At 40.8% G+C, this 9369-nt stretch overlaps 1 protein-coding gene and 1 pseudogene across 1 annotated transcript; one reads left to right on the top strand and one right to left on the bottom strand.

Moving 5' to 3' along the window:
- Positions 1 to 1818: 1818 nt before the first annotated feature.
- LOC130606093 (olfactory receptor 1020-like) lies at positions 1819 to 2911 on the bottom strand (annotated as a pseudogene).
- A 4103-nt stretch (positions 2912 to 7014) lies between these two features.
- LOC130606115 (olfactory receptor 6C3-like) lies at positions 7015 to 8517 on the top strand. Its single transcript, XM_057422134.1, is given in 3 exon segments — positions 7015 to 7549; positions 7980 to 7981; positions 8150 to 8517. Coding segments are annotated over 3 exon segments (702 nt in total). The 5' UTR covers positions 7015 to 7176; the 3' UTR covers positions 8477 to 8517.
- The last annotated feature ends 852 nt before the right edge of the window (positions 8518 to 9369 follow it).

Genomic DNA, 9369 nt, shown 5'->3' with positions numbered 1-9369 from the left:
GCCAGTCCTGGGCCTGTGCTGTCTTTTCTCCACTGCTTATTGCACTGCTAGAAACTTCAGTGATGTGAAGCTTTGCTAACCACTTCTTCCTTTATTTTTTTTCTAACCAGGTTAAATGTAAGAACACACATGACAGTCACAATTCCATAACCTACAGAAGATTTCTAAACAGCTCTTCCTATTTCCTAATTGTTATCAAGGAGACTAAAACTACACATGCAAAATGTACTAATTTAAGGATTGTAAAGATGGTCCTTTCCATTTTTCTACCCCTCCTTTACCAAAATCAGTGAAGTAGGCATTCTTCTTTAGAAGTTGTTGCAATGTTGTTGTGGGAGTTTTGCTTTCATTTTAAGGGTTTAATTGTCAGTACAAGTATGCATAGTATATTAATTTTAGACTGAATGTCTGCATTGTGTGTTCTTCTGTATGAGCTAGCAGTTAGCTAGCCTTCTAGAGCATGGTTTATATTAAACATCCAAAATAGATCAGATGAACCACATTCAAGCAATGTTTCTCACTCTCTTCATTTGCAATCAGGAGAGTCCAGATAATGATCATGAATAAACAGATCTACACCATAGGTGTAAAACCAGAGTAATCCAGAAGAAAAGAAAGAAATGGTTTATGTAATATAAATTGAGTTTCAACTTACTCAGCTGAGCTGAATTTCAGCTGTAGTGAGGAAAAAGAAAGCAAGCAGGCAGGCAAGACAATATGATGTGCAATAATACAAATGCAGTTACATTAATGAATTTATTTTGTTTACTTTACAGTATTCACAGAATCACAGAATAGTTGGGGTTGGAGATCATCCAGTCAGAACCTTTGCCAAGGCAGGGCCTCCTAGAGCAGGTTGCACAGGAACATGTCTAGGTGGGTTTTGAATGTCTCCAGAGAGAGAGAGAGACTACACAACCTTCCCTGGACAGCCTGTTCCAGTGCTCTGGCCAACCTCAATGGAAAGAATTTCTTCCTCGTGTTGAGGTGAAACATCTTGTGCTTTAGTTTATGGCCATTGCTCCTCATCCTGTTGCTGGACACCCCTGGAAAGAGTCTGGCACCACTGTTTTGTTACCTGCCTTTGAGTTACTGATCTACATTAATGAGATCTCCTCTCAGTTTTCTCTTCTCTAGGTTAAACAGTTCTGGCTTTTGTAATCTTTCCTCATAAGAGAGGTGCTGCAGACCCCTGATCATCCTTGTGGACTCCACTGGACGCTCTCCAGTAGCTCTTTGTCTTTCTTGTACTGAGGAGCCCAGCACTGAGTGCTCCAGATGTGGCCTCACCAGGGTTGAATAGAGGGGAATGAATAACCTCCCTCAACATGCTGGCCACAATGCTCCCAGTGCACCTCAGGATACACTTGTCCCTCCTGGCTCATGATCAACTTACTGTTTACCAACACTCTCTGGTCCTTCTCAGCTGAACTACTATAGTAGGTCAGCCCCATCATGTGCTGGCACTTGGGGTTCTTCCTCCTCAGCTGCAGGACCCTGCACTTGCCCTTGTTGAACCTCAACAGGTTTCTCTCTGCCCAATTCTCCAGCCTATCAAGGTCCCACTGAATAGCAGCATAGCCGTCAGTTGTATCAGCCACTCTCCTAGCTTTGTATCATTAGCAAACTTGCTACTTCAGTACACATTCATGTTCCTTCTCCATACCACCCCCAGGAGATAGCAAGGTTATTTACCTATTTTGTTTCTCTGCTTATTTATTTTTAAGATATACAGCTATGTATTTCCAAGCTTTATTCAGATTAACTATATTCACATGCCATATAGCTGTGTCTGAACCTGTAACTTATTAAGGATAATTACCCCTCCTTTTTAACAGAAAGCAGCCCTCTGAAAGTCAGCAATTTACTTGTGTCTTTCCACAGAGCTTCCTTTACTTCTTTGTTTCTAAGATTGTAGATGAGAGGGTTGACCAAGGGAGTGAGAATGGTTTAAAAAACAGATAAGATTTTGTTTGGAGATACTTGGATATCTTGATGAGAAAGTACATAGACAGTTAATATTGACCAGTAGAAAAGAATCATCACAAAAAGATGCTTGAAGCAGGTGGAAAAGGCCTTTTTTCTTCCAGTGACAGAAGGAAGTTTCATGATAATGATGCAGAGGTAGGATGAGAAGGTCAACAGAAATGGAGGCAGTGAGCACACACTTGCCACAACAGAAGTGACAAGTCCAACCACATGAGTTTCGCTACAGGAAAATTTTATCATTGTGAATGATTCACAGAAAAAATATTCAATTTCATTAGGCCCACAGAAATCTAAACTTGAGATCAGGAATGTTAGTATAGAATTAGATGGAAAGCCACTTACCTTACCCAAGATGCAGCACCCAGCTGGAGACAGAGCTTGCTGTTCATATGGGATGGATAGTGAAGCGGCTTGCACCCTGCTACATACCTATTGTAGGACATCACTGCAAGGAGATAGGAATCTACACCTACCAAACAACCAAAAAAATAGTATTGTGTAAAGCATTGGTTGGCTGAAATACTTTTGTCTCCACACAGATAGCTAAGCAACTTCCTCAGCAAGATATTTGAGCTGTAGCAGATTTCCAAGCAGGCCAAATTGCCCAAGAAGTACATTGGGCTGTGAAGGTGTCGATTAGCCACCATCAGCACAATGATGAAGATGTTTTCAGTAATAGTCACAATGTAGATTGACAGAAACATCAGGAAGAGACGAGAATCCAGTTTAGGCCATTCCCAAATCCCAGGAGCATGAACTCAACAACAACCATTTTGTTTTTCCACTCTTGCTTTGTCGTAACTTTTATTTTAGTGATAAAACCAGGAAATGTTGGCACCAATGAAGACCTTGACAGTTTAGACTCAAGTAATGAAAGTTTCTTCACAGAATAAAAAAGTGAAGGATACAGAAGTCTTTGCATTATTGGACTTGTCAGCTGATTTCTATAAAGATTTCTTACATACTAAGAGTCACATTACTCATTACTCCATGTACGGAGAAGAGCACTTAAAACTGAAGTAATGTCCATTCTTCTCTGGCACAGGGGAACTTTATAGCATGTTTCCAGTCTGTGTAAGCAAATGAAATATCAACTTCTTTCTTAAATGCCATCACAAGTTTTGCCGTATTTATTTCTGTTATGAAAAAAGCCGTATTTGCTCTGATTGCACCAGTACCAATATTTCCATTGCTAATATGTACTGATGCGTATTATATATTCACCATATATATCACTATAAGTATGCAGCATGACCTTTAACACTTACATATTTCTTATTTGAAGGAGGCAGAAAATAATCCATCTTCCATCAATGAAAATAAGTATGAAGATCTATACCATCTTCAGTATACATTTGCCCTGCCAAAAAAACCCCAAACACACAAAGCACCCTCCGGTTGTCTCACCCTTTAGTCTTCTCATGGTTAGAATGAAGGATTCCAGATGTAAGGAATTTAATTCAGTGGCCAAAACTCAATACAATAACATTGTTAAGGCTACTACTAAAGGAGCTGAACAGAAAATCTACTCCTTTTTTATTCTGTATAGATTCTTCTTGTCAGCTCTGTTTTAATCAAATGTGCATGTAGTTGGGAGAGATATTTGCAATGTATTAATGGGGTGTATTTTTCAATCCCATGCACTTGGCAGCACAAATTCCAGCCATGACACTTCAGAGATTGGGAGGGACAAGCTTCAGCCCTGGGGTTCCCTAAATGCATCATCTATTACAAATAGAACTTTGGTGGGTTTTTTTTCAGCCCGTTATCTTCGCAGATCTAGCATTCCAATTTAGCAGCATCTATTTGAACCATCTTCACAAGGATTAATGTGATCTAACTTCAAACATCTGCATCTAAGGCATTCACCACAGACTGCTCCTATAAAGAGAAGTAAGTGCTTTGGATTATAATCCATCCAATATGTTTGACAGTCTACTTTGTATGAGATAAAAAATATAAGGAAATTATCTATTTCTTTTCTTTCAATTGACAATAACAGGATTTTAAGTATTAGTTCAGAGGTCAGTTTCTGCAGACTCCTCTATTTTGATGCTGCTTACGACATTGAGGCAATACAGGGAGGTGACCAGACACTATAGCAGTGAAGGCCACATAGGAATATGCATCACTGTGTTCAGTTCTGGTGTCCTCAACATATGAAGGACGTGGAGCTGTTGGAGCAAGTCCAGAGGAGGCCATGAGGATGATCAGGGGCTGGAGCACCTCCCATATGGAGACAGGCTGAGAAAGTTAGGGCTGTTCAGCCTGGAGAAGAGAAGGTGCGTGGAGACCTGAGAGCAGCCTTCCAATATCTGAAGGGGGCCTATAAGGGTACTGGAGAGGGACTCTTCATCAGTGACTGTAGCAATAGGACAAGGAGTGATGGGTTTAAACTGAAACAGGGGAAGTTCAGGTTAGATGTAAGGCAGAAGTTCTTCTCTCTGAGGGTGGTGAGGTGCTGTAACAGGTTGCCCAAAGAACCAATGAACGCTTTATCCCTAGTAGTATTTAAAGCCAAGCTGCACAGAGCCTTGGGTGACATGATCTAGTGTGAGGTGTCCCTGCCCATGGCAGAGGAGTTGGAACTGGATGATCTTAGGGTCCTTTCCACCGCAAACCATTCTATGATTCTGTTATTCTATGATTCTATAGGATTAATTCACACACTATTAAATTTGTACTTAGCCTCATGTAGCTTTTTAAAACACCTGGAAAGTGAAGAGAGAACGGGCAATGTGAGTCTTGCAGTATAAGGATTGTCACCTGAAAAGGCTATGGAAATTCTCAGAAGTGTCAGTCTCTCTCCACTAAGAGGGCTACACTGAGTATGTAGTTGATTTTACATTTCCAGATTTCTGGTTAAAATAGTGTTCAAATGTTCAAAATTGGGTCAGATGGCCCCATATTCTAAGTGTCAAAGGAGATTTCGGTCTTCTTTTTTGAAACCTGGAATGTTTACAACACTTGCTCAATAAATAAAATACTTGAGTCCTAGCTGCCATGTAACTCAAAGATTCATTACCTGCAGCTCCCTTAATACCACATTGTACCCTAGTGCCTATGATTCATCATAGGTTCTTTTTCATGTCTGTCTTTGGGAGTTCTGCCATGAGGTGGAAAGTAATGTTCATGAGTGCTGAGTGTTCCTGAGAGCCAGGAACTGTCTCTATCCACAGTGATGTTCTGTGCATGTTGTGTTCAATGTAAAAAGCGTTATCTCTGCTGGGGAAAAAGGGTAGGCCACTAGAGGAGATTTTACGTAAGTCAGGTGAATACATTTGAGTACCTCGAAGGCTTATATCTGGTGCTGTTCTGAATTAAGGAAGGGAAAACAAAATTAAGATTTCATGAATTACAATTCTTCAGAAGTATTCATATCATACCAGTATAATCCCAACTCTGAATTGCTTTTGGATATTTTTTTAACCAGGTGTCCCACCAGCATTTAGGCCAAGGAACATCTTGCCAATACAGATAGCATCTTCCTGATGGAAGTTTCCAGTGACTGGAAAAGGGGAAACACAACCACCGTTTTTAAAAAATATGAAAAGGAGGGTCCAGAGAACTGCAGGCCAGTCAGTCCCACCTCTGAGCCTAGAGATCATGGAGCGGATCCTCCTGGAAACTGTGATAAGGAACATGGAATATAAGGAGGTGATTGGTGACCACGCACATATTTCCATGTTCCTCCTCTTCTTCCTGGAGCTTTTCTTCATGCCTTCCTGTGAGGGAACTCTGTCAATACTGATACAAGATTTCCCCTCATCATCTGCTTTAGAGCAGAAATCTATCAGTGGAAAGCACCAGCTGTGGTTGGCCCAGCAGAGGTTGTTCTCTGAAATGCTCATCTATGCCCTCAGGCTGTTTATGAGTGCCTGCATCAAAGGCATACTGTAAAGACACCATTCAAATGGGTTGTGATACAGTCCCCTTTAATTTGGTATAACAGATACTCAGCTCATGTCCATTAGGTATCTAGATGCCTTTGGAAAATGGAATATAATTGGAAATAGTATGTGTGTGGGATGGAGAAAGCAAAATATTTTTGTAAATTTCACTGCAGTGTTAACATAAGGTTCTACCCAATTGATAGGTTATTTAAGATTTCCATTAATAAAACCATCAAAGAAGATTTTGTGTTCATACTCAAAAACATATAATGAGTCACAAGGGAATTCTGAGTTCATCTTGGCTCCATCACATGTGGAAGTTTATTAAAGACAACAAAAAAACCCACTTGGGAAGATCAAGCTCTTGGCTTCCATATAAAGAATAAAGATGAATATATGTATTCTTATATATAAAGAATATAAGAATAATGGTGAAAAGAGAAGAAAGCCTGCAGAATCCATGCTGGTTTCCACAGTGCGATGTGGGCAGGTCTAAGAGACCTTGGTCCATAACTGGCTACCACGGATGTAAGCCTGACAAAGGAGAGTGTGAAGAAGAAAGTGAATGAAGAAATTATGAGAAAATAGATTTATGACTTCCTGTGTTTTTCTGTCAGTAGAAATAATTGCCCATGTGCCAAACTAGAAGGCTCATTGATTACTGACATGATTTTATTATGCCAGTTACAGCTTTATCTGAAAGTCCCAATATTTTTTAAGTGACAAGACATTGAACAAACTGAATGAAAAATCCAGGTCTAAAAATCCCTTATCTTGTAAATCCACTGGATCACCCAAGATGCAGAATATAAGAAAACTTCTATGAAGATTGTCTGGTTGCAGAAACTGATCTGATGTGATCATAAGCTAATGCCATAGTTTAGGTGTAGGTAGTTTAGAACAGCTTTCCCTGTGCTCTGCAAAGTAGTTTAAGTATATAAATGTATATCCAGAGAAATAAAAGTAAGAATTAGGATATGTCTCTACAAGACAAGGAAACAAGCCAGGGCGCTAAGCCAAAAAATGGCATGTAATCATCTATACTTCTTAGAAAAGAAGAAAATTGTCTTGTGCCTGAGGCATAGCAACAGTGATTGAAACTGAGATAAGACAATTTGTATTTTTTTTTTTTTATAGAAAACATTACTGAAATGTTTTAGAAGTTGGAATTTTGAATAAGTTATCGCGTAGAGATTGGATCCAAGAATTAAGGTGAATAACGTATCTTTACAGCCATGCATGGAAAACAGTTTTTTCATTTTTATATTACATTTTAGTATTTGCTTTCCGCAAGATGCAGTGTGAGTCAGCTATGGAAAAGCAAAATGAAACATACATTACAGAATTCATCCTTCTGGGATCTGGTGATTTACCTGACCTTCAGGTTCCTCTCTTCCTGCTCTTCCAGGACATCTACATGGTGATAATGATGGTGAACATTCTCATCCTCATGCTGGCAGTGGATTATCAGCATCTCCACATCCCAGTGTACTTCTTCCTCAGTAACTTGTGCTGCTTGGAAATGTGGTATGCCTCCACCATCCTGCCCAAGCTGCTGGTCAGCTTCCTGACAGTATTATTTCCTACAGCACTTGCATGACAGTTTTAAATGTTTGCATTTCTAGTTGGGGTAGTGTATTACCTCCTGACAGTGATGTCAATGATCAGTTGTCCTGGGTTCAGCAGTAGCAGTCATGTTTTTTCCTTTGTGTTAACTGGTGCAGTGCTGTGTTTTGACTTCTAGTTTGAGAACAGCGTTGGTGAAGCCGATGTTGTCGGTTGTTGCTAAGTGATGTTTACCCTGACCAAGGACTCTGTGAGGCTCATGCTCTGCCAGGGAGGAGGGGAAGCTGTGAGGAAGCAGAGACGGGGCGCCTGACCCGGGCTAGCCGGGGAGGTATTCCATACCACAGCACGTCATGCCCGGGGTGGGGGGTAACTGGGAGTTACCCGGAAGGACACGGGCTTCCGGGTGGAACTCGTTTTCTTGGCCGGTGGTATCGTATTCTCTTCCCTTGTTATTTTCCCTTATCATTGTTTTTAGCTGATAGTAACGGTGGTGATTTGTTGCTGGACTGTTCTTGTCTCAACCCATAGGAGTTGCACTCTCTCGATCCTCCTCCCCGTTCCTCCGGGAGCGGGGAAGGGGAGAGCCCCGGTGCAAGGGGGGGGGGAGACGGACACGGGCCTTGATTGTTGTCAGCTCGGCACCACTCACTGGGAGTGAGTGAACAAGTTACCTGACTGGGTTTAAACCACGACATCAGTACTTAGCAGTATGCAAACCTTTACATTACATCACCCTAATGAGTCATAAGCTTGGCACAGGACTAGCTGCAGGAGCCTGGGTAAGTGGTTTTATGATCAGCTTTTTTATCATACTGTTGATGTCACAAATGGTGTGCTGTGATCATGGTGAAATGGACCATTTCATCTGTGATTTTGACTCTGTGATAAAATGCTCCTGCAGTGACACATTTCTGATAGTTTTAACACCTTTGGTGTTTGCTACGTGTACTCTGCTGTCCTTTCTTTTCACTATAGCATTCTGTATTTTAATCATCATAGAATCACTGAGTCATCGAAAGGTTTAGGTTGAAAGGGACCTTAAAGAACATCTAGTTCCAACCCAAAATGTAAGACATAATACTTCTTTTCAGCTATAAGAATGTCTGAAGCTCCCTAAACACAGTCATCAAGTAATCATTTGATACCTTAGATCATCCAGGAAAATTCCGTGGGGCTGTCAGCTATGCCTAAAGTCTTGCAGGCGACACATGCTTCTGTATTGGGAGCAGGAGACCAGATGGAGCACCATAAAACAATTCCAGAATTCCTCTGTCATCCCCATGGTAAGCAACCAATGCACAAACTGTTGGAGTTTTTCATTTATTTACATGGCTTTGTTTCAATTGCATCTGAATCCCTCAGCACAAAGCCAACCTACCTTAATATTGAGACCTACCTTAACCTATCTTCAGGCCTGCGACACTTAAAGGTTCTTTAATAGTTAATATGTCTCTATAATTAATATTGAGTGATCCTCTCAGTTTGCCAGGTTTGTGCTAGGATGGTGTGGTAGGAAAGTACCTACCACATGCAGAAGAAAATTACATGTAGGGATGTGAGGATGTGTCTTGCTCAGATACTCTGAAAGTTTACTTGTATTATGTTTGTGGGCTGAAACAGAGAGACAAATTTCATTCTCAAGCAAGCTGCTGCAGATAGATTCTTATTTGCGCTGCAAGGGTAAATGGTGAATATTGAAATTCAGATCCTTGCATCACCTCAGAACCATTTTCTGTATGCAGACCCTGTTCCTCTGAATGTTGCAGGTTTTTGAGATAACTGTGCAAGATCTTGGTCCATCACTTTAGCTGCTCCTGCTATGATCAAGCCCAGTAGGTGTTCAGAGATCTTCAGGACCACTGCTATTCACATCACAGAAGATAAGGGCAAAGTTGATCTCATGTATAAGGCATAGGAG

This window comes from Pezoporus wallicus, unplaced genomic scaffold (assembly GCF_028554395.1).
Source record: "Pezoporus wallicus isolate ANWC-B61680 ecotype Strahan unplaced genomic scaffold, APGP_CSIRO_Pwel_v1 contig_8476, whole genome shotgun sequence".
NCBI lineage: Eukaryota > Metazoa > Chordata > Aves > Psittaciformes > Psittacidae > Pezoporus > Pezoporus wallicus.
The sequence above is the reverse complement of the archived record's forward strand: the minus strand, read 5'-3'. Positions and strand labels throughout refer to the sequence as shown.